The sequence below is a fragment of the Pteropus medius genome, unplaced genomic scaffold (assembly GCF_902729225.1).
Source record: "Pteropus medius unplaced genomic scaffold, Ma_sr-lr_union100, whole genome shotgun sequence".
In the NCBI taxonomy this organism is placed as follows: Eukaryota; Metazoa; Chordata; class Mammalia; order Chiroptera; family Pteropodidae; genus Pteropus; species Pteropus medius.
Window position 1 is genome coordinate 2,445,006 of NW_024350927.1, and position 25,926 is coordinate 2,470,931.

The 25,926-nt window shown below is 41.4% G+C and overlaps 1 protein-coding gene, 1 long non-coding RNA gene, 1 other non-coding gene and 2 pseudogenes across 5 annotated transcripts in view; 2 read left to right on the forward strand and 3 right to left on the reverse strand.

Annotated features, from left to right (window-relative positions):
* DNAJC16 (DnaJ heat shock protein family (Hsp40) member C16) overlaps positions 1–25,926 on the reverse strand; it is a 32,840-nt gene that overhangs the window by 4,317 nt on the left and 2,597 nt on the right. For all 3 annotated transcript variants that reach the window (XM_039842137.1, XM_039842138.1, XM_039842139.1), the window contains exons 3-11: positions 21,514–21,580; positions 20,266–20,611; positions 11,525–11,709; positions 9,634–9,738; positions 8,782–8,940; positions 4,203–4,333; positions 2,110–2,293; positions 1,187–1,369; positions 956–1,032 (exon numbers count right to left, since the gene is read on the reverse strand). In XM_039842137.1, the coding sequence (XP_039698071.1) occupies positions 956–1,032; positions 1,187–1,369; positions 2,110–2,293; positions 4,203–4,333; positions 8,782–8,940; positions 9,634–9,738; positions 11,525–11,709; positions 20,266–20,611; positions 21,514–21,580 (1,437 nt within the window). The remainder of the gene's footprint in view (positions 1–955; positions 1,033–1,186; positions 1,370–2,109; positions 2,294–4,202; positions 4,334–8,781; positions 8,941–9,633; positions 9,739–11,524; positions 11,710–20,265; positions 20,612–21,513; positions 21,581–25,926) is intronic.
* On the forward strand, positions 2,288–5,524 carry LOC120585781 (uncharacterized). Its single transcript, XR_005648509.1, has 2 exons — positions 2,288–3,114; positions 4,171–5,524. It is a non-coding gene; the product is annotated as an uncharacterized LOC120585781 (long non-coding RNA).
* Positions 3,625–3,743, reverse strand: LOC120585974 (uncharacterized; annotated as a pseudogene).
* Positions 19,883–20,001, reverse strand: LOC120585964 (5S ribosomal RNA). Its single transcript, XR_005648581.1, has one exon. It is a non-coding gene; the product is annotated as a 5S ribosomal RNA (ribosomal RNA).
* LOC120585900 (60S ribosomal protein L15-like) lies at positions 21,592–22,425 on the forward strand (annotated as a pseudogene).

Genomic DNA, 25,926 nt, shown 5'->3' on the forward strand with positions numbered 1-25,926 from the left:
AGGGGCTGCTGCCGCACGTCAGCGAGTAACTGTAGGTCACCTCTCTCCAACTCAAAAAACAAACCCCCAAACAACCCCGAACCAAAAAGCCTGCATAACAATAAACACTGTCTAATTTCATACAGATAGAGGTTTTTTGGAGGGGTGGTGGTGGGGAAAGCAGAGGTGTCCCCCTCACTGTTGTAATTCATAGATAGTTCATTCTAAACGTTTAATTTGGTGTCTCAGTATCACAGGCCACGCTTACTATGTCCCGCAGAAGGAAACAGTAAGACGGATAACAAAAGATTTAACTGGGAACATGGGAGAATGTTCTGATGCTGAGGGTATTAACAGTGACTAAGAAGTCTGTGCAATTATTTCCTTTATTTTGATTTTTTTTTTTCCGGGCCAGAAGAATTCAGACGTGGCTCAGAGGGGTGGAGTAGGAAGAAAAAGTTGACCTTTTGCAATTTCCCCTAGGACTGGCACTCTACAGTTTTATGCACCCACAAACACTGATGAAAGGCCCGTCATTGATCAGGAGCTATGCTGAGCACCAGGAACCATAAACATGACTGAGACGTGCTTCTGCCCTTCAGGAGCCCACGTCTTATGGGGGGTAGGAGTCGGGCACCCCTCCCTTCTTTGTAATGCATTGACTGGCTTGCACATCCACACACCGGACTCCATGTGTGTCGGGCCCCCATGAAGAGGACAGTCCCAGACTCCGCTGCCTAGAAGGACAGCCGGAGTGATCCTTTCTTTCCCAACCAGCAGGAAAGGGTTGATCGGCAAATATAAATAAGGTGAAGTTACAGAAAGAAAAAAGGGCAGCAGTTGTTGAAAATGTGTAAACGTTCTTCCACCTGCCCACATGGAGTACACGCTCAGATTGAAGAAGACTCTTTTCGAGAGACAAAAGCGGTCCTGCTACTAACGGAGTTAGAGAAATTCGATCCGGCAAGATTCCTACCAGTTGCTGTGAAACACGCTGTCCCAGCCGTCCGAGATGTAGTCAGAAGCGGAGTAGAGCCACCGAAGGAGAAAAATCTATCGAGAGAGACAGTGGATGACAGTCAGGATGGGAGCCCTGAGCCCCGGTGAAGTCCTCGCCCCCAGCACAGCACTGCCGCTGAAGCGCTGCTCGGGCCCTGGGAGCCCACCAGCCCTGCCCGGTGCCCACTCTCCTGGGCCACATGCTTACGGGGGCAAGTTCATCGGTCAAGTCGGGGAGCACAGCTTCCGAGGACAGAAGAGCTGGGTCTCTCCGCAGCTGGTCGAGATAACCCAAAAGCGTGAATTTATCATTCTCGCTCCCTGCCCAGGGCTCCTCCAGGGTTTTATATACCACCCTGCCGGCCGTGTTGCGCCTTTCTAAGATAGACACCTGGGAGAAAAGGAGAGAAAAACCCTGAGAAGTCGCAAAAGAAAGGTAAGTTCAACTGCTGTTTGGTTTCTTTTCAGGGAGGATGGAGAAAAGGGTCTAGTGAAGTTAGCGATACGCTCAAACACAAATGTGGATGAGCGTAAAGCATCTGTAAGAAATTTAAATTTTTCTGACAAATTTTTAATGAATTTCCAAAGCTTCTGTTAAAAGATAAAGGTCTTTTTTCTCAGTAAACTTTGTTCTACAACCTCTTACTCAATTTTATAATAAAGAAGCCTTTGTTTCTCAGAGAGATTTTCCACAATTACCAAAATGATGAAATGGAGAAGAATTTCATGCTGTAGAGAGTGATGACAGAAGGAGGGGGGAAGGAGGGCTCAATCAGGATGACGTGAGGGAGGCAGACGTGAAGGAGGGAGAAACTTCACAAGCACATGACCGGTCGCCTGAGGAAGACTCTGCAAACCAGATGCTGCAAGACTAGACCTGCCGTGGGGAGAAGCGGAGCAGAGGACTGACGTTCCTTCATCCTTAGTCAGAGGAAAGGTATTTCCTGGGAAAGCCTAAGGCTGAAAATCTAAGAGGTGAAATCGCCACGGTGAAAGACTGTTTTAAGAGCAGGCTTTCGGAGATTTCTGGATTTCCTGGAATCTGTATTCAAAACTCCCGAGGAAGGAGGAAATGGAATCAAGTGCCATGTGCTGAGAAGAGTTTGGGATTGGGAGCGAAACATGACTCACCGCTGACTTTCCTTGAAATGTGTCACTGTCTGGAAGTAAAGTGTCGGCAAACTCCCGCTGCCGGTTGCTGTAGACGTGCACGAACCTCACTGTGTCTTGTGTGTTTGCCAGGGCAAAGGACAGGAAGGCCTCGAAGGGCTTACTCAACCTGGTGGCCTCGGGAGTCAGTAAAACCACACAGTACCTGCACCGCAACAGAAGAGAAGACTTATAAGCCCATGATGAGAACCTGCAATGGCAAGTGGAGGTGAGGAAGGGGCGGCAACCAGCTTGGAGACGCGAATACGCTTCACTGCTGACAACTTATGTTCAACGTCCAGTGAGACAAGATGTGCAAGTCGCTAATGACTCGCTTCTCTCCCAGACTGGTGGTGTTTTTCCCAAACCAAACTTTACCACACTTAGGAATTTCGTTTAAGGCAATGGTCACTGAATCCTTGGTGCAGAAGGGCCTTTCAGAAGCCATGTGTTCTAGTTCTCCCGGCACGGGCTGGGCTGGTCAACTTTCTTGCAGGCCAGAGGCCACTGAGCCTCATGCTGAGGGCTCCTTTGCAATGGTTCCAATGGAAAGTTTAGCTAATCACTCGTTCACTCACGCACCCAAATATTTATTGAGCACTTACTATATGCTGGGTAAGACAGACAATGTTTTCACCCTTGTGGAGCTTATCTTCCAGTGGGGAAGGCAGACAATAAATAAATAGAGCATGACAAATAGTGACAAGTGTCATGAAGAAATAAAGAAAAGGAGAGAGAGTCCTCGGTGGGGCGGGAGTCATACCATCAGACCATCAGACAGGTTGCTCACCTGAGAAGGTAAAAGTTTGAGCAGAGCCTTGAATGAAATGTGCCAAAAGGGTCGGAGCACTTCAGGCAGACAGAACTGCGAGGGCAAAGACCCCAGGATGGAGAGTGACTTGACACAATTCACGGTTTTAGAAAAGTCCTGGCTGATGTGTGGAGAATTGACGGGAAGGTATGAGAACGGAACGGAAGCAGACACCGGTTAGAAGGTTAACGGGGGGGTCCCGACGCGCGATGCCGGTGGCCTGCTCCAGGCCGGCAGTGGTAAAAAAGCAAAAGGATGTGGATTTGGGATATTTTTTGAAGGCTGTGTAAATAACAATCCTTGAAGTCCAAGATATTCTTCTTTTCATCTAATAAATTCTTTCTTCTTTCTTAGCCTATAAAGGAATCTGAAAAGTCTAGAAATATAGGGAAATTTAAAAATATTAAATATAACCAATATCTTTTCTTTCCATATCTAGATACCTTTTGCAGGTGAAACAGCCCCCCTAAATTTAAAGCCACTGATTCATTAATCTTAAAAAGGTATAACAGACTTTTTCCCTTTATTCCAGACTTTTTAGATACTCTGTATGATTAAGTATGCCTTGGCCTTCCTATTCCAGGCTAATTATTTTATTTATTTTTATTTTTTAGGCCAACCCTTGGTTGACCTCACAGATTGCAAGGACCTTGTCAGCTTACAATCCCTTATTTTTTTATTTTTTATGCCTACAGCACCTGGTCTTCCTAGGTGGTCTGCTATCCAAGTACTAACCAGGCCTGACCCTGCTTGGCTTCCAAGATCAGATGGGATTGGGCTTGTTGAGGGTAGCATGGTCATAGACCAAACTAATTATTTTAACATTTCCTCGGTATCCTACACTTCCCTACTGTTAAGTCGTTACCCTGGCTTTTCTCCAAGACCCCCTCCAAGACCTGTAAAGACTTACTCTGCGGGGAATGTTCTAGCTGGAATAGTAACTGTCTCGTACTCTGTGCATCTTTAAAGTAGCCCTCTCTCCCTGACACCTGGCTAAAGTCTGCTCATTCTTCAGGTCTCAGCTAAAGTGTTAGACCTTAGGGAGATCTTCTCTGACGCCCAGGCGAGACTAGCACATCCAGTAATTTGGCCCTAAGGGACCCTGGATTAATACACTCCACTACTATAATAGTCATCAGTCAATATCTGTTACATACAGAATAAATTCTGACTGTCACGGAGTAGATGTTTAATTGTCCTGAGTAAAATGTGACATGGCCCCTCTATTGCAGCAACAAGCAGAAGAAAAGCCTTGAGCACTTACTTCCTCTGTCGGTGAGACCGTTTCACGGGGCAGAGTTCATGGAACAACTTCTGGCTGGTGAGCCTGGCTGCCAACAGATACTTGTTTTGGGTGATGAAGTCATCAATGACCTGTTTCTTCATACCACGGGCCTGGAAAAAAACCCAAGAAACAGTTGATTTTTATTCAGTTTTCTCACTGCAAATGGGCTTTACTTTCAAGTTTAATAAAAATGTGGCTGACCCTGGCTACAGTAATATAAATTAATATAAATATAAAATAAGAAAGATCTGTCTGAGCAAACTGACATGTGGTCTATTTCTACAACGTTGGGCTGAAAGCAATGGTGTAGTTACTTCAGGCCAAAGGAAAGTCAAGTGCCTTTCTGCGGGTTAACTTTTGTATACTGTTTTATGTTGGCAGATTTAAAAAGCCAGTCATTTTGAATTTAGGCAAATTTACTTTCATTTAAGATTTGCAGCAAACTGAACAATTAAAATAAACGCCAAAGTAACAAAGTTACCAAGTATAAAAGGTGGACTACAAAACTGTATGATGACTACATTGCTATTATGAACTTTCATACACTTTGAAGGATTGAAATTATATGGCAGGTTCTCTGACCACAATTAGAAATTAATATGAAATGTAAACCAGAAAATTCTTTCATGTTAAACATACTCTGAATACCTTATTGATCTAAGAAGAAAGCATATCATATTAGAAAACATTCTGAATTTGAATGATTAATGAAAATATTATTTATTAAAACTCTGGAATGCAGATAAAGTAGTACTTGGAGGGAAATGTTAAAATAATATAAAAGAAATTAATGAACTAGGCATCCATATCGAGAAATTAAAAAGAAACAGCAAAAAATAAAAGTAGAAAGAAGGAAATAATAAAGATTAAAAAAAATTGAAATCAAAGAAACAAACGAATATAGAAAAAGAAGAAACAAAGAATTAACGAAGCCACAATTGGTTCTTTGGGAGAGCTACTAAAACTGACAGACCTCTGGGAACACGGATCATGAAAACAAGAGAAGGCACAAATAACCGCCATCAAGGATGACAAGGAGGAAGCACTATCCCTTTGCAAAAGTTAAAAAAGAGTTATTTAAATTGTAAAATTTAGATGAAATAGAAAAATTCCTTCTAGTTCAAATCTCACAATCACACAGATGCTTGTTTTCAGGGCAACCTTTGTGCTTTGGCATGAAGTAGACCGCTTTATGCACCCTTCCCATTCTGTCACACGGAATTTTAAGAATATTGAAAGATGTGGACTCAAGGATCAATTTATTTTTGAATAAAGTTAATACTTCTGTTTTATCAAGGCTATAAAGTAACACAAATGTTGTTTGTTTTTATGACAGGGGCTTGGAGTGAAGAATGTGGGCACTGGTGGTCTGGGGCCTGTGCCTGGGTTCACACTTGGTAGATTTACCCAGAGTTGCTAGGACAAATTATGTCTTAGTGTTATTATGAAGACAGTTTTGATCTCTCAGGCTCCATTAAAAGGCCTTGGGACCCCCTAAGGGTCTGTGAACCACATTCTGAAAACTGCTGTCCTAGAGATACTTGTGCTCGGGTGCGCTGAGACACGTGTGATGTGCAGGGCACCGAAATCCATCAGCAGAAGAATGAAAAAGCAAATGATAATGTAGCCATAAATACTGTGTAGCACATGAAAACAAATTAACCAGAGCTACATGAAGCGACCCGTGCTTCTATGTTAACTAAGCCACCTGCCATTTGGAGCACTTGGTTTCTGTTAAGCATGCATTTTTACATCCATAGAGAACACACTGGTAAAGCATCCACTGTACCAATAATTTCGTAAATATATCTGAGTTCCCTAGGGAATAAATAACAATTCTCAACGGTATAAGCTATTAGTAAAGAGCAATTTAGGCAATCTTCATGGATTAACCTTGGATTGAGATTTCTTTTCTTTCTTCCTCTACTGGCACTTGTTTTCTTCCTGACTCCTTCTCAGCAAGTTGTCACCATCAGGCACCCTCTCTTTTATTTCCTGGTGGTTGTCCAGTTTTGTCCTTGGCTCACTTCATGCCTCACTTTACATATGATGCCTGGGAGATCTTCCCAGAACATCTAATCATCCATTGATGATCCACAAATCTCTATCCCAGCGCACTCGCCTTTCCTAAGATCTAGGTCCCTGTATGCCACTGGTTGATGGACATCTCCCCTTAGATCTCCGATAGGCAGTTCTGATTCAGTATGTCCATAACTGAATCAGTTACCTTCTTCCTAAACCTGCTTTTCTTTCCTTACTATCTACCTTCTCCTTTTTGTTCTGCCACATGCAATGTCTTTCCCTTATCTCCCTAGTCTCAGGTATCTGTCCACGTTCGCATGGTACCCAGAGTTTACCCTACATCTAAGTGAGACACCTATAATGGTGGAGAGAAATCGCCTTTAGGTCTCTTTCCTCCCCTGACTTTGAGTTGCTTGGGGATGGAGACTAACTCTAGATGTCGGAGCTGGCTCTGTATTTACTATACAGTAGGCAGGCAATAAATTTATTGACTGAAGTAAAGGACTTTATAGAATTTTTCATGCCTCCTTTAAGAGAAGGTGAGTCAAAGGATCATTGCTGATTTTAAAAAACTAACATTAATGTGTAAAAGAATACATGTTCATTATAGGGATTTTAAATAATATATAATTTTGCCATCAAGCGATAACCACTGTTTTGATGTATTTATTTCCAGTTTTTTCCTACGTGTACACATGCACGCACGTGTGCACACACATTCATGTTATAAAATTGAGATCACTGCTTACGCTGCATATACGATTTTGCATACTGCTTGCTCTTTCACCTTATTATGAAAATTATCCACATCATTTAAGTATTCCTGGATTGCCATTTTAAATGGCTATACAGATAGTCCCTGTTCAGGATGTACCAATAATTACCCTACTGTTGGATATTTATATTTCCCTGCATTTTTGCTATTATGAATGACAGTTAGCATCTCTGTATGTAGTTCTTTGTCTGAATCCCTATTCCCTTAGGAAGGATTTCTAAAAAGTAATCTCATCTCCCTCAGCTCTCTATTCAAGCATCACCTTAATGAGTCCCTTCTCGGCCCCTTCACCTTAAAAATGTGAACCTTCCCCCCCAACACTCCACATTTCTCTTTCCTGCTTTATTTTTCTCCTTAGCATTTATCACTACAGAACACACAACAGACTATGTCACGCTGATTGTCTGTCGTCCCCACTAGGACACAGGACGGGGACTTCGGCTGGCTTTGTTCAGGGCTGGATCCCGCACGCTGAGCTATACTGGGCACACATCGGGGACTCAGGAGTACTCTTGCTGAAGGAATCTGCGCAGTTATCGCCTAATCACTTTTCTGAAAACTTCTGAAGCTTCCTCCAGCAAGGTAAAAAAAAAAAAAAAAAAAAAGAGTGCCTGTTTCTCTATATCTTCAACACTACTGAGTATTTTTACTTTGAAAATCTTTAGCAATTTAATGGGAGGAGAAAATGTTAAATTTGCTTTTCTCTGTTTATTGGTAAGATTTAATTTTTAAAAGATTTTAGTAGTCACTTGAATCTCTTCTCAGAATTTTGTTCATATTCTTAGCCTATTTTGGGGGACGTTTTATTTAAATTTTTTTTTTATTGAGGTGAAATTTATATAATGTAAAATGAACCATTTTAAAGTGTATGCTTCAGTGGCATTTAGTACCTTCACAACGCTGTGTAACCATCACTTCTACCTAGTTCCAAAATGTTTTCAACACCCCCAAAAGAAAAATCTGTGCCTATTTAGTGGTCACTCGTCGGAGGTTCTGGTTTGATCTCTTTGATTAGAAGAAGCTCATTAGAAATTGAAGATAACAATCTCCTTTATATCAGCTATAAATATTTCCCTAGCTTATTAACTTAAAAATTTTAAGTATTTATATAAAAATTTAAAACTTGTAATCAAGTTATTAAGATTTTCAAGAAGATTTTTTCCCAACGATTTTAGCTCTTTCCTATCTTGAGATACTCATTCATATGTCCTCACAGTTTTTTAATTCCTTTTTATTACTGTTTTACATTTAACTCAAAATTATTTTTGTAATTTATTTTCAGAATAAGATTATTGACTTTCCGACAGGGGTACTTTAGAGGTAAAAATTATTATTATTATTATTTTATTTTCGTGGTAAAATATACATAACATGAAATCTATCATTTTAACCATTTTCAAGTGTATAATTCTGTGGCATTAAGTCACGTTCATATTGTTCTGCAATCGTCACCATCCACTTCCAGAACCTTTTTATCTTCCCAGACTGAAAATGCACCCATTAAACACTAGCTCCCTTTTCCTCCTCCCCTGGCCCCTGGCAACCACCATTCTACTTTCTGTCAAAAGATTATTTTTTAAGCAAAATAGTACCAAATCAGATGAAAAACAAACTTGTTCTTAAATTCTGTGCCTCTGAAGGAAGAAATTAAAAACTAGTTTTTCCTCCTCACCTGCTCTGCTCCATTGTGCTGTGTAGTATTTACATGAAGGCCCAAGATAACGCGTGAGGACAATCTTGAAACCGGGCGACCTCACGTACCTGGATAGCATCTGCAGGCTTGTTGACGTGTTCTTTAAAGACCAGCATGGTGGGGGCATAGACATTGACGTTGAACTGCCTCGTCATCTCTTCCGCCCCTCTCAAACTCACACAGACGTATCCGAATGACAAATAATCTTTGTATGCAAAAGCGGTCAACTGTTAGGGCATAGTAGGGAGGAGGAAATGAAGTCGATAGCACAGCATCCAAATTACAAATCCAGCGTGGCTTGTTCCCATCAGTGGGTAGAGAGGAATGCCAGCGTATTGCACAGCCCCACCTGGGCTGCTACACTCCTGTACCCGTAGGAATTCTATGGTGTTCCGTGCATGAAAACTGCACCAACAATGCGAAACACAAGTAATTCTTTTTTTCAGATAGAACAAAATATTCATCTCACTGAGATCTGTACTGGGTGGGAGGTAGGGAGTGTTTGAGGAATAACCTGACCCCCGATTACGCAGGATAGCAGTGATCACACAGGACACTGTCCTCTGCCATCTCATGTCACCGTGGTTGTGCTGGAAATGTGGAACAGGGTATCAGAAATCAATATTCCCCATACCGCAGGGAGACCCTGGGCTGGTAACACAACAGTGTCAGTATCTCGGTCTATAAAATAGGGATAGTACCTGTATGACTGGGCTCTTCTGAAGATTAAATGACATTATATGTGTGGAAAGCACTGGCAGAGAAATAGTATCACTAGGTGCTCAATGTACGGTGGTTACAGCAAATTTCTGGTCTTCAAACATTTCTCATGGGTTAAGCTTTTACTTATAAAAAGGACAACCAGGCTACAAATTATTTCCACCAAAATAAGAGAAAACATTTCCCAGCACATACAGTACCTTGTACAGCAGGGGTACAACAGGCATTTGGTCAAACAGAAGGACGTGTGGTTTATTCTCCTGCTGCCAGCCAGAGAGGAATTTGACATAATTTTTATTTGTAACCTTAAATTGAAAAGAGGATGTTAATTTAAATATTTAATTTTCAACAACTGTATTATAATCCAGTCAGTAGATAAATAAAATCAAATATGTGTAAAATATTATTTTGTAAAAATAAGAAAAAACGCACACAACAAATCTTTTGTCTTCATTAATGAAAATCATTGAAAAGAACAGAGATATTGATTTCATATTTTCATGCATTCCAACTCTTATAGACTGAAAGCATAATCTTTTCTAAAATGATTACTGACCATATTATAAAAAAAACTGGGCTTTCAAAGTTGGTTCTTGCTTAATTACAGACTGCACTTCTTAATCTACTAACCTTAACCTATTAACCTTAATCTAATGCAGAAGATAATGTAATAATTGCTCTTTTAAATGGCTTAAATAAAAATAAGTGGGCCCACCCCATCTATACTCACATAATTTCATTTACTGACACCTGAATGGTGTTTTTTTTGTTTCCCTGTTTATACCTTAAAATAATTCTATTGAGAGAACAAATTAAAAACATGAATAATTAAATTTCTATCTAGAAATTTTTCATAGTAGTTCAAAAATTTATCCTTCTACTCCGCTTCCAGAGTGATCCATATAAAACCTCAATCTGATCATTTCACCCTGTTGCTCAACTTCCTTCAATGGCTCCATCACCTGCAGGCCACGGCCCAACTAACTTCCTTAATGGGGCGTGAGGCCCTCTGAGGCCCTCGCAGCGAGATTCCTGTGAACCGCTCTAACCTTGTCACCTCCCACTCAGCCATGAAGAGCAGGCTGCTTCAGGTCCCAGACCTCTGCCTGCCTGGGACTCATTCGCTACTCCCCTCTCCTCACCTGGTAAACTCCGTTTAGGGTCATTTCTGCCAGGAAGCCTTTCCCAACTCCAAGTCGGGCTCTTAACATGTCGGATGGAAATAACTGTCCCCTAGACTGGGAGACCCTTGGGGTCCTCAACAGTGTCTGGCATAGAACGGCTACTGCATGAAGGTCTGAGGACCTCCCAGGACAACCTGTTCAGGAGCCTACAGTGCTTTCTGACAAGCTCCTTTCCAGCTAACTGCAACAAACATTTCTTCTGTAGACAGTCCTGCTGGCAGGACAGTCTACGAACATGGTAGAAATACAACGAAGATGTCCGTATGTTCACTTTCCGTGGTACCGTTAAAAGAATGTGTCACTTAAAGCAAAACAAGAAACCAGTTCCTGTGATCCCTAACTTAAGTTACTGGGGAAAATATGCTTCTTAAACAGAAAAATAAACTAGTATGAACTCTGTGCCTAGCTTCTTTAGCTCAACCTTTTGTTTGTAAAATTGAGTCATAGTGTTGCATCACCATATGTTTTGAAAGTTCTGAAAAATAACATTCGATTTCATGGAATCTGGTGTTTTCTATAGATCATTAAATATATAATCAGATATAACTTAATTTGAATGCTCTCATAAGAAAATTATCTTCAAATGAACAAATTCAGAAAGAAATCCTTCATCCGATGTTGCAGTCTAATTTTTTGTTTAGAAAATAGTTGCTGTCATTTTAGGCTCAGGTTCCTACGACTGTAAACCCTCATTCACAGTGGTTACTGGCAGGGAGAAATTCTCTCCGTCTCTCTCTACTTCTGCTGCAATTTCAGTCTCCGACAGACTTCACTGAAATGTTTTCGTTTCCGCGATTAATATGTGTCTTGCCTGCTCGAAACGAAATCTGGTCTGAGATGGCCACAGAGATCAGGGCAGCCAGCAGTCCCAGGCACCCCGTCAACTACTGCACAGCCAGGTACTTACTTTCTCCACCAAGTTCCCCGGAAGAAGACTCTCTACGAATTGCCGTAGGTTCTCACGGACAACCGCGTTATGGAAGAAGGAGATTTTCCCGTTTATGATCCCCAAGATAGAGGGTGTGCTGTGTGCTCCCAGGTGATGGGCCAGGCGCCTCTCATACCCAGCGTGGACCACGCCGATTCCCACACCTGAAAAGTAGGGAAGACCCACATGAGGCCTTTTTACGCCCTCTGGCAGATGAAGAAGTGCGCTAGTTTTTTGGTGTGAAACAAATTCCGACCTAGTAGGACGGGGCATCTTTCCTAACAGACTGCCTGACGCTCTCTCGTTGCTGGAACTCTAAAGCAGCTCAGTTCTTCTGTACAGCAGTCTGGCAATACTTAAGAAAAGTCGCAAATCTTTCTTTTAGTCTGTTGTTTCTCAGTTTGGGAGCAGATCGTTAGGAAACACTTCAAAAGACAAAAGAACAATCTATTCATAGTGTTCCCAGCCATAAAGAAAGAAACTGTCAACAACCCCTGGATCCAACCACTCAGTAATGGTGGGAAAAACCATGATATGTTGATGGAGGTCATAGTTTCTTACTCTCCAGAGCATGTCTCCCTTCTATAGAAATTATTTTATAGAAACAGAAAATACAGATTCTCAAAAGGAGAAAAATTAAGTTAAAATCACTCAAAAGCCTCATCTCATCTAAGTCCTGTTGATATTTTTATATCTGTCTGTACCTTTTCTTACACAAGTACATGTCTGTCTGTATACACACGTGCAAAATAAAATGGGAGCATCTGATACTATTTCACTTAATACCTGAATAACTTCCTGTTCTTCCACTCAACCAAAGTCCCTGGAGGACCCGTTACTCTGCTAAATGCTGGAGACACCTTAAATATTAACAGTTGGTAAACAAACATTTTCTCTTGCGCATCTAACAGACTTCTAACATTTCCCAATCGAACTCCTGATCTCCCTCAAACCTGTTCTACCCAGGCCTTCACCATTTCACTGATGACAGCCTCCTCAAGCCGAAAATCCTGAGTCGTCTTCAACTTCTCTTGTCTCTCATACCCACATTCAACCTGGCAGCAAGTTCTGTGAGTTCTGTCTTCACTATGCCAGGCTTCTGACTTTTCCCCACTTCCGTCACACACCCCTCTCTGCGTCATCACCATCGCTCTTCCCTGGGTTGCTGCGGTACCTCCCAAATGGTTACTCTCTTGTTTCCTCAGTCTATTCTCAACACAGCAGCCAGACTGCTCCTTCTGTAACACAGGCAGAGATCACGTCACTCCTCTGCCCAAACCCTGCAGACTCCCCGCTTCACTCAGAATAAAAGCCGCCATCTTCGCAAAGGTCCCTGGTCCCCCACTGACCTCCCTCCTCTTCTACTCCTCACGCTCACCTGGCTCCAGCCCCAGCATCCTTGTTCTTTTCTAAACACACTGGTATATTTCTGCCTCAGGGCCTTGGTTCTGGCTGTTCCTCCTGCTTGGAGTGTGTGTCTCCCTGACATCTGCAGAGCCGGCACCCTCACCACCCACACGTCCTTCTCAAGGAGGGCACCCCACTACCGTACTTTAAACTCTACTCCTCACAGGATCCCCCTCAACCTGCTCACCTTCCCTATTCCACAGCACTTAACGGTCTTCTAAGACATCACGAGCTTTCCTTTTTCTGCTGGTTCTTTACTGTGCCTTCCCTGCTGGACTGCATGCAAGGCAGGGATCCCTGTACAGTCCATGATGCATCCCAAGCACCAGAACAGAGCTTGGCCTGTGGCCGGAGCTCAGTGAAACCGGGCCATCAATCTGTTTAAGCAATTCTTTCTTTTTGCACACTTCTGTCTTTCACTATTGTAGAGAATATTATGATGGGCATCTTTGTACATTGTGTGATTCTTTCCTAATTAAATTCCAAAAATGGAATTGCTGAATAAATAGCAGGGATCACAAACTTAAAACTTTAAAATTGTCAGGTAGACTAAACAAATCTATCTGCAGGCTCCCTGACTGTGACCCCTGGAGTTTCTCAAGGGCAGGAAAGGGAGGACCTTACATGTCACATAGTCCACTCCCCTCATTTTATAGATAAAGAAATTCAGGGAGATGAAGTGATTTATCCCAGTTTGTGAGCTGCAAAAATTCTAGAACAAGACCTAAACTGGATGTTCTAGAGCCAAGTCTGGTATACTACTCTATCACTATGAGGCATTAACAATAAAATGGAACAGCGTCGATAACGGAAGTGCATGTAAGGATTATGTGAACAGAAGAAAGAACCAGAGGACGGCAGGCGTGTACAATGAGATCTGGTTTTACATAAAGACAGAAGAGACATCACGAAAGGAGGTCAAGTGGCCACACAGCAAAGGCCCTGGGGTGGCATCAGCATGTCCTGAGCCCTTGGTAAGTCAGGGAGTACGCCCAGAGCTTCACGGGCATTATCACTTTTCATACTCACAAACACCTGTTGTCTTCACAGATCGGCAAACTAGACCTTAGAGAGGCTGAGGAAAACTTAGCTGGCATCAGTTTTTGGGTCGTGGAACCAAGATGTGAACCCAGGCCCATTTGAGTGCGAAACCTGGGTCCTCCCCTCTCCGTGACCTCTGAACATTGCAGTGATCGATTCCCTAGAGGCCAATTCACCCTAAAGGACACTACCAGGGACTGGCACATAGACCAGATGCCAATTTATCATCTGATCTCGTGGAGTATGCCTTTCTAGTAACTGCGTCATTCAGGGTGCCCTCTGCCGGATTTCTGAAGACATAGGTACTGGATTTAGTCATCAGAAAGGTGGCTGGCTGGTGGGCTTGGACTCAGGACAAGGGGTGCAGGCATTCTTGGGAAAGCAAAGAACTGAAGAGATCTCCGTGCCTGCTGTTTACTCTCCTCCAGTGACCCTGCGCGTACTGTCCCACCCTGCGGGCCACCTGCCTGGGCTCACCCCGCAGCCGTGCACCCTGGCATTCCCCAGGACCGCCCTGCTCTATCACGCTCTGCTACCATTTGATGGGCGGCATACTTTGTTTCCACTCGCTAGAAGATAAACTCAATGAGTACAGGGATTTTTGGCTACTTTGTTTACTGCTGTATCCCTACTCTCTAGAACAGTTCTTGAGGCACTCAATTTTCTCTTAAATAAATACGTGAAGCAAGTAACGTATTCAGAGTCAAGTCCAGATTCAAAGCCAGCTCTGCTACCCATTCGCTGTGTAACTTTAGTCAAGTCATTAAACTTCTCTGAGCCTCAGTTTTCTTTAGTGGTAAAATGCAGATAAGTTTTGAGGATTAGATGACATAACATAGAAAAGAACCTAACCCAGAGCCTGGACTATGGTAGGTGCCTAATTAATTACAACTATCATTATTATTATTTCACCCAGACCATGCTGAAGTCTGAGACCTAGACTGTCTTACGTGAGGGGGATTTTATCCTCCAGTAGTCTGCCTCTTCCCTGTGCAGCGTGGGAGAAACAACGTGGAACCCCCACCCCGATGTTGCCTTTCCCCACCTTTCCTATGCACCATCAATAGAGCTTTTTTCCAGTTAAAACAGAATCCAAGTGATTAAGTTTCATGTCTTTGACTTAAATTTCCCTTCGTGTCTTTGAAATTACACACATCACCTTCATTATATGTGTTTCCAAATACAGAAAGACTATTTTCTTGGATCATTTCTAGAGAGGATTTCAATTATTACTATTATAATCCCATTTCTCAATTCTGAAGGAATTTTACTCTCCCCTATAGATTAACTATCAGAAGGATTAGAATAGAATAAAGAATGATAATATTTGGTGTTTAAATTGGTGGTATTTTTCCTGCTGAAAAAATATTTACGAGTATAATAAGAATTTCACAATTCTTTTAAAGTTCAGATCTAACCCCCTCCGCGCCCCTCATCCAAGCTGTGAAGGGTGAGTAAGAAAAGTTGGCGGCATTCTTTTCTAAGACTCAGACCAAGAAATGACCATAATGACTGGTTGGTGACTTCAGGTCTCTAAGCCACAGAGAACAACAAGTCCATTTGTCTCTTCCTCTGCCTTCAAATTCTTTACTGTTCAGGGTTCAAAAAGCAAGCTCAGCTGGGTGAACAGCTTGTGAAACTATTCAGGGATTCTTATCTTGATTCAGGATAACCGGGAATCCGAACGAACTGGAATAGCAACTTTAAAAGAAAGGCAAAGCATATGTGATCTCTTTCAGAAACATTATTTGATTTTTATATGGATCGAAGTTTCTGGCTAATTTGCAGATCCAGGGGAATTAAAAGTACCAATATTTTCTCCTCTTTTTGAGGTTGTAAGAGGGTCTTTCTGTATAGTACTAAACATCTGTGTCATGACTCTATTTTGAGGTGCCAAATTATATTTGTTTTCATTATACAATCTGAAATGTGTAACCCACATTTCACGGAAATTCTTTTTCCCCTGTGTAGCATACACACATCTATTTTTCTTTCAATTTTTATATATGCCTTAAGGGATGGTAGAGAGCCAAATGGAAGAACATGGCACAGTCAAATCTGGCTAAATACAACCTGTTAATGAGCAAACCGCTAAGATGTGAAATAATGTGCAATAAAACAAAATCAAGGACAAGGAGCTAAAGTGGATTTTTTTAAACCAATTTCTAGGTAGACCCTTTTCCTAGACAATATGAAATTGTTACATACTTAGCAATTCCTTGAAAGAGAGGAATTATTACTTCTTTTAAAATAAAAAAAGCATGGCGAATAATCACTGTGTGATCATTTAAATTGGTTTTCCCTAAAATGTTATTTGATTTCGAGACACTCAACCTCCTTGACACCCTGGTACCTCTGCCTGCACCTCCCAGGGGGCACTGAGTGTGCTGTGATGATTCAGGTGTGTCTCTTATTTGAGTTTCTTGAACACAAGGACCAAGTTTTACTTATGCCTGAAGCAGTGTGGCACAGTGGCTACAGAGCGAACCTGGAGTTGGACTCCTGGGTCCATATCCCAACTCTGCTGCTTATGGACAGAAGGACTTCGACTGGTTCCTTAACCTTCCTGGGCCTCAGTTTCCACATCTGTAAAATATGGATAATAACAGTCTCTCTCTTACTGGGTTGCTTTGTGGAGAAAGATAATCCATATACAGCATTTGGCACAATACGAAACAAGTGAAATGCTCCATAAAACTATTATTATTTTAACATATATGTTGGTGTCTAATATAGTACGTTCATCAAGAAAAAAGTTTTAGATGAGAACACAGAATGATTTCCTTATCATCTTTTGCTTACTATATTATTCTGTACTTGCAAATGTGAGGTTGGTATGAATTCTCAGGGTGCATATTTTCTCTTCAACTAAACGGTAAGCTCCTCAAGGTTGGGGCAGTGCTGACTATTTCTGGGCCCTCCTCCACAGCATGGTTGCCTATAAATGTTGATGCTTTCTGCACACTAGTTATTACCACATTGCATGACTGTAGAGTCTACCTAAATAGCAACATTTCTCTTCTGGGTAGAACTGTTCTACTTCATTCATGTATGGCACTTCAGGCATTTTATGTTATTCTGTGATAATGTCCAAGCTTCACCAGACCACTCAGCTGATCTCTGCCATTGTCTGCTCTTTCTGTCAACTCAGAATAGAAACATTTCTGGCAGTATCCGTCTTAAAGGGTAGGGCTGCCTCACCTGGATGGGGTATGGCCGTAATGGTCTCATCTCAATGTCACCCAATTGTAATCAAGCAGAATCTGACTATCTTCAACTAATCTGGATGTTCCAAAGGGGTGGGGTAGGGGAACACAGTAATCAATATTACTTCTATGTAATATTGGGAAGGGGGGGTGGAGTAGGGGAACGCACTAATCAATATTACTTCTACGGATCTAAATCCAGCTTCTTCCATCCTTGTCATTTTGAATCCTGATTCATTAAGATTACATAATAGACAAAAAGAATGGCAATACCTTCAATCATCAAAGATTTAAAGACGCTGAAAGGCAGTACAGCATCGTGTTCAATGTATGGACTGCAGAGCCAGACTACCTGGGTTCGAATCCCGCTTTGCCTACACCAACTGTGGGGCCTTGACAAGATACCAAAAGTGAGCTAAGCATTTATAAGAGGGGTGACAATAGCCCCTGCCTCGAAGGGTTGTTGTTTAATGAGTTGATAACTTATAACAGTGCTTAGCATATGGTAAACTCTCAACAAATATAAGCTATTATATTACGTTTGCATTATTAACTTCACGTCATCACATTCAGTATGTCTAAACTGTAGTTATTATTTAAAACCACTTCTCCCCACATTCGACTACTCCCTGCTTTCTCTGTCCATCCAGTAGCTCGAGACAGAATGCAGTCAATCCTGACTTCACCCCACCCTTTCCTCATTTCTCACATTCAAATGGTCTCCAGGAGCCAGATCCCTTCAGACCTCCATGATCCTACCCCTGAAATATCAGAAACTTGTCCACCTCTCTCTATTCCTACTGCCCTAGTTCAGGCCAATAGCTGCTGTCTTGCCAGGGCTGGTAATCTCACTGCCTCTATTATCACTTCAATTTCTTCCTCCATGTAAAAACTTTCCTTGGCTTTTATTACGTACTATAAAATAAAATCCCAGTTTCCTTAGCCTGGAACTTAACACTCCTTACTGCCTGGCTCCCAGCATGCCCTCTGCTTCTTCCTCTCGCATTTACACCCGTCACGCCCCGCTGCTGGTCTTCCAAGAACACCCTGTTTCTCTGCCTGCAATGCTGTTCCCCCATTTCCTGCCCAGCCAACCTCTAATCATCTTTTAAGACTTAGCTAAAAGTCAGTTAAAAGTTGGTGCTTGGTTATTAGTGAGTTGAAGAAAGTACATTTAAGAAAGATTTCTAAAGGGAGTAGGTGCTTTTAAAAATTTTACTTTGGTAAACCAGAAAATCCCGTTAATCAGAAAATCTCTAAGGTCTATTTATTAAATACTTAATATATATATCAGGCACTTAAAAATTTTTCTCATTTAGTATTCATAACAACCCTGTTGGTCTGACACTATTACACCCCTTTTAGAGACGAAGAAACTTGATAAGTAATTTGTCCAAGGACACAAAGATAATAAATGACAGAGTTGATTTGAACACTGGTCTATCTGACTGCAAGGCACGTGGTCATAACGTAACCACGGTGCTTCTCTACCTCATGGCATGTCCGTTTGCAGGACCTGTTTAAAATATGCTGGCTCTGACCTGACCGCTGTAAATGCACGACCGTCCTAATCTACGCACGGGTTTCACCTCCGTGTTCTCTTACTGGGTCTCACTGTCAGCTCCCAGAGGAGGGAAGTCAGAGCAGTTTTCAGCACGCCACCCAGCATGGCATAAGTCGCAGTCACGCCTCGTGATGACCGAGTTGCTCCACCAGGCTTCTGCCTGACCTCCACCTCTCACTCACCAGCAAGCACCTGCCCATTGCTCCGCGCGTGAGACACTGTGCCAAACGGATTCATCTTCTAAGAACTTCTCTAAGCAACGTCAGGAAAGTGTTTTGGCAACAAGTCTGAGTATCCGAGTGCTTCTGAATGACGGGTTGAAAATTTCTGTTTTATAATAAATGAGTCGATGGTTTTCGGTGGTATGATCTCTCCAGAAAAATCCCGGCCCTCAGCCTCCATAGCTGAGTCTGTCCCTTTTTAGTTACTCAAAAGTAGGTCTGCTAATGCCCATAACACACGTACGCACATGAGCATGCACGTACACACTTAGTTCAGTAATTCCAACTTTTAGGAGTGATTAAAATAATTGGATCACTAAAATCTTCCTGGTGCTAAGTGGCAACGACAAACAAAGGAACGGCTCATCTGTGATCAAGGATGCAGCCCATGACCATAATAGTGTTATGGGCTGCATTGTGTCCCCCTGCCAAATTCCTATGTTGAAGCCTTGACCCCCAATACTTCAGAATGTGACTGGATAGGGCCTTTAAAGAGGTAATTAAGTTAAAATAGAGTCCTTAGGGTTGTCCCTGATCTGATAAGATTGGTGTCCTTATACGAAGAGTTTAGGACACAGAACGAGAGTGGGATAGCAGACACGTGCACGCACAGAGAGACGACCGTGAGAACACACAGGGAGAAGGCGACCACCTGCAAGCCAAGGGCGGAGGCCCCTCAGAAGAAACTTAACCTGCTGACCCCTTCGTCTTGGACTTCTAATCTCGATAACTGTGAGAAATTAAACTTCTGTTGTCTATGTGTATTTTCCTACAGCAGCCCCGGCAAATTAACACACAGTGAAATCACAAATACCATATGAATAATCTACAAATCCTACCAGCCTTAAAACTGATGCTTGAGGGCTGCTTTGTTTATCAACAATTTTTTTTTTTTTTACGCCTATAGCACCTGGTCTTCCTAGGTGGTCTCCCATCCAAGTACTAACCAGGCCCGACCCTGCTTAGCTTCCGAGGTCAGATGGGATCGAGTTTGTTCAGAGTGGCATGGCTGTAGACTCACCGATAATTTTTAACTTTCTCCTATGTATTAGGCCCCTCACTAGATGTTAAGAGATTAGATAAAGTTTCAAATTAGTAACACAAAGTGAAAGTGGCTGATACATTTCCCCTCTCTGAAAATGTGTCCTTGGAAAACACTAGTCACCATGAACTTATGAAGAGAAATGGCACTGTTCCTTCTCTCCAATATCCCACAGAGTTCAAGATTTAAAAGTTACCTTCTGCTATATAAACATCTTCCAAAGAATAAAATCATCTTACCCAATCCTTCCAGTTCTTGAACTACTTCTTTCCAAACAGGCTCGATATGGATACAGCTAAAGCACCAGTCTGAGGTGATCTTAATGAGGTAGGGTTTCTTGAAGCTATCTGGAACCACTTCATTCACATAATGTGAAAAGTGCAATAAATACTTTTCATCAATGGAGTCCCGCCGCTCAGAATTAAAAGGGAAGTGAAAAAAAGATTCATCAAAATAAAAATTTTCATGGAAATGGCGGAAGCGATACTCTCGCTGCTGCTGTTGCTGCTGCTTCTGGTAGCCCTGGTTCTCTCCAGCATCTCCATAGTGATCATAATTTGATCTCTTTTCTTCATTGGAAAGAATCTAAAAAGAAAGAAAAAAAATAAGGCATTTGTAGAACGACAAAAGACTTTCCTGTAAGTAGCTTGGAAGACAAAGGAAGAAAATAAATGTAGATAGGACACAATGAGGTATTCTAAATGCAGTCACTCAGCATACCAGCAAATTCTTCTTTCAATAGAAACATTAAGTATTTCAAGACCAAATTACTTTAGTCGTTTAGATATGTCTGTATTGGATTTAAAGTTTTTTGCTATCGTAATATTAAATGCATCAGTAAAACAAGTAAAACTTAAGGTTGATCACCAGGGCTCAACCACAAGAAAATCAACTAGGTCATACCATTTAAGTTAGAAAAATTCAAACCAAAATATGAAAAGCTGAGAACGCCAAAAAGTAACCACAGAATTGAGTTCAGAGTCTTACGTGTCAGCTGATTCTGTTTTAGGACGATGTGTCATCCTGAACTAAGCACTGTCTGTTGAAAAGCATCATCTTACACAGACCGGGACACCATGGACTTATTCTTATTATGAGTCTTCTAGGCCAACCTACTTAAGCTGACATGTAGAAAGCTGTTGAAAATCTTGTCTTTAAATGTATTTGTGACCTTTTGTCACTTTAATAAATATAGGTAAACTGTTTTGTAGTTCTGCACATAATGATTCTAAAAAGGCAACAGACACATATATTCAGGGTAATTCCACGATCCCAATCGCAGCCTTTAACACAGGCCATTTTTTTCAAGAACTTAAGTGTTCAGAAACTAGCTTCAAAATACTGAATGTGAACAAATATGGTCTACCATCAACTAGAAACTGGGTCAAGGGCACAAGGAACATGTCCTGAGAGGACTTCACAAAACGAATTCCCTAAAGCATATTTTATAAGATCTAATGGATGCATTACAAAGGCAGATACAATACCTCGTAAGCCTTGCTAATTTGAATAAACTTGTCTTCTGCTCCAGGATCTCTGTTTTTGTCAGGATGCCTGAAACACAAATGGGCAGGCAGTGAGAATGGATTTAATGTTTTACACATGGTCAATTAACATCCTCGTACACACAGTTCACTCCATCAGAGGCAAATGGAAGGCTATTTTATTAGGGCTGTTTCTTAAAAATAAATGGTAGAAGCAATCAATTGCTTCACACGCCTATAATAAATGTTAACTTTAAAATAGGCAGTTTCTCTTTTCCGTCTGGCGGCAGCCATCAGGTAAGCCACGACGGGCGCTCACAAGTGTATCCAGGAGCTATGGAGGAGGAGGCAGCAGTCCGACGTCATGCGCTTTCTCCTCAGGGGGTGCTGCTGGTAGTACCGCCAGCTCTCTGCACTCCACAAGGACCCTGCCCACCAGGCCGGATAAAGCGCGCAGGCTGGGTTACAAGGCCAAGCACGGTTGTATCATGTACTGGATTCTTGTGCGCCGTGGGGGCTGCAGATGCTCAGTTTCTAAGGGTGCGACCTATGGCAACCTGTCCATCACGGTGTCAACCAGCTGGAGTTTGTCGGAAGCCTTCAGTCAGTTTGTTGCCAAGGAGCGAGCTGGACGCCACTGTGGGGCTCTGAGTCCTGAAGTCTTACTGGGTTGGTGAAGATTCCACGTGCAAATTCTTCGAGGTCACCCTCACTGATCTACTCCGTAAAGCTATCATACGGGAGCTGGACACCGCGGGGATCACCAAACCCGTCCACGACAGGGAGATGCGACGGCTGACGTCTGCGGCCCGCAAGAGCCTGGGAGAGGCCCGCAGGTTCGACCATACTCTTGGTGTTCCATTCCGTGCGGCCTGGTGAAGGCGCAATACTCTCCAGTTCCACCATTACCACTAACGTAAGCAATGTTTGCAAAATTCTTACCTAATAAACAACTTAGGACACACATAGAAAAAACCAGGCAGTTTCTCCCCAAGGCACTTCAGCTGGGCACATTTTCAAAGCCCAACGCGAGGCAGGCAGCACTGCAGCTTTTCGCTGAGGAAAGGTGGGAAACGTGCGTGCCTTTCTTTACGCTGCCCCCAGGTACCGCTAAGACTGGCGCAAGCCTCAAGTCACTCATCCGTGAGAACCGACTTCTCTTCCCAAGGTGGCAGCACTTCAGCCTGATGTCACAACGATTTCAATGAAGGTATTTCTTCTGACAATTCAGGTAGACTTGGGAAATAGCTTTAAAGATGCAACATGAATTTGTTTTGTAACAACCACGTTTCAAAATAGCATCCTGCTGCTGAGATTCAAATGAGAACATTTTGGTCCATTTTCATTATTAGTCCAGTTATCCCATTCTACCTGTGATTGTCTTTTACCTATAAATGGATAATGATTTCAAGGCCACATGTTTTAAGAGGTGAGCAAAATCATGCACTTTAAGCAAAGTGATTTCAACTAATATTAGAACTAATATTTGCTATTATACACAGTTGGCAATTATCCATTTTGCAGCCATATATTTTTCTGTAATTTGCTGAGTTTACACCAATTTCAGCTTGGGGTATTTTAAAGTCCTAGAAAGTAGGGGCTGTGTTTTATGTCCTTAGAACCCTTAGGATCTAAATCAGTGTTAGATTTTTCAATGTTCATTTTAGTAAGAGACTCTATTAGAGAGCATATTCATTATGTAATCACTTCTGCTAGCACCTAGTCAATTTCCTCTAGCAAAGGTTCTTAACAGAGAATCCGCTGGGAAGCAAATGACTACTAAAAATAGCACCAAGTATGCTGGAAGAAAAAAAATTTACCACTTGACCACCTTATGTTAGCAGAAACATATCTGAATGAATTATACCCCATATTCTGATTTCTAGAAAAAGAGAGAAACTTCGAATGGTGGGCTGTTGAATTTGGACATCACTCCTTTAACTATTTAATCCTTGTTATGAACATTAGTGGGGAAAAGAATCTTGGCTAGGTGTAATGAAAATAGTATGACAAGGAAACAAACGATGGTTTCAAAGCATGTTTCTGGATGACAAAAAAAAAGTGTTTTAAATATTCAAACTTAGGCTAAAGGCAGAGAAGATAAAATTATGCGATCACATAAATGAAGACTTAACGCACAGAACTCTGTAGGGGGAGAAGGGTAGGAAGGGACTGAACCAAAGAGAGAGTTGTGAAGGCAGTTAGGTTAAAACCACAGATCCTACCACAGAGGAAACCAAGGCCCAAGAATTAGGAGGAAACCACGGAACAGTTTCAGCTTATAAGGAATATTTTCCTAATCACATAGAGACGCCACAAAGTTGAAAACATTCAGAAAAGGATAAATTCAGCTCTAGGAAAGTACTGTCCAAAGCTATTTTCTCAGTGTATATGAAACATTTCACAAACTGCAATATAATACACATCCTTTAAATTTTAAAGTGAAGAAAATTCTGTACTTGGTATCTACTGGCTGTCGAGCTACCTCTAAGGGAATGAAAAGGAAGGTAGAAAAAGTAATATAGTTTGAATGTCAACTGTAATTAAAAGAGAAATAAAAAATACAAAGAAAGAGTGACAATAAACATAAAAAGTAATTACTGTGTTAGACAAATCAATTTGCTGTTAAGGCGACTGACCATGTTATACTCATTTGCTTCAAATCAAATTTTACGATGCCTTTTTCTTGGATTGGGAGTTCTTTATTCTGCCCATGTAGATGACAAAGGAAAAGTATGATAAAGCTTAATTACTGGGAGAGAAACAGAGTTTTCCTGAGAGAAAAGGGAATTTTAAATGGTTTCACCAAACAAGGAGAAAGCTCTTCAGAAGTCTGAGCAACATTATTAAGTGGTAAGTAAAAGCAGAGATAGGCTACAAATCCAATTCAACAATTAATCACTTCCCTGGCCATAGCTCATTTTGAAAAGTCAAATTGAGAAACTACTATTTTCAGTGCATATGAAACCATTACAAAATGAAACAAACTATTTCAGTGATAAAACACTGCCATAACTAAAAGCAGAAAATAATAATACAGTGAAAATACAAAGGTAAAGTAAAATTTTAGACTTTCACTGGATGATACTCTATATATTTCCATGGTGATGAATTACTCCTGGAGAGAATCTAATTAAGGAAGAGAAGCATATGATTCATTTAATTAATATCATAACACCCTTTTCAGCTCTGGAAGACAGTAAAGTCAAAGCTGTGTTTTAAATAGGTCCCACATACTCAAGCTATTCCTTCTGCTTTTAAAATGCTGTCACAGGCCATACCCTGTACAAAAGAATGTGGCTACCTTATGAATTCATTGCAGATTTATAAATTTTGCTTTAAACATAAAGAGGCAAGAGTTTGAAATGATGCAGAAAGCAACTTTGCTGTAAAGAGAGCCCCTGGAAAGAGGTCATGCATAATTAGAGCTTGTGTTTTTAGTATCCAATTCTGGCTTTCTCATGATATGAATATGGTCTAAAATATCTACCTACTCAAAACATTGTATTTTAAAACTATCTTTTACCTTTATCGCAACTAGCTTAAAACTAAGATACATCTTTCACTGAAGAATAATGGGTGTCAGGCAGTCATGCACAGCCTACAATGTCATCTGCATGTGGCAATTTTGCTCCTGTATAACTTCCTGTCCACCCAAACACTAACCCACTCACTCTTGCTTCTGTCCAAATGGGTAAGTGATCAACAAACAAAAAGCAATAAACTACCCGTTGGTCCTCAAAGGTCCAACTATGGAAGCCGGGGGTAACACAGACTTAACTCTAAGTATAACTTCCTCACTCATAGAAGAGGGGCAGCAACACATCTCCCTCACAGAGGATTAATGAGATTTAAACGAGATAGAAAACTGCAACCTGGAGCCTAGCATGCCGTAGGTGATAAAACCTTGGGGAAGGCTTCCCATACCAAACCTTCTGCTTGGTTCACCCAGCTTTGTAGTCACCTGTGTCCTTTCCCTCCTCTGCTCCTGCTGCATCTCTCCAGATTCATAATCCAACACTTCTATTCCTTTGGCAAGTCCATAGCATTAGTGGAAGAAACTAATGATCTCTGTTCAAAATAAGTTTTAAATTTATTGCTATCCTGCTAATTCACAAACACGTGTATATTCTCTAGCACATATATTTATCTGCAGGTAAAATTATGATTTTGCTATAAGATAATTTTTAATAGTAGTATACCTGATTCTTGAATATTCCTTTTAAATCGAGGGCAAAAGCTCTTTTTTTGAAAGCTTAAAACTTAATTTAGAAAACAGAATTGGATAGTATTCCCTTTAGCAATGACACTCATAAAGAGTTACGTTATGAACAACATCATGGGAAGGGTAGCTCATCCTTACATATGTTGTTGTATATATATTTTAAAAATTAAAGTTCCCTCTTTACTTTAACA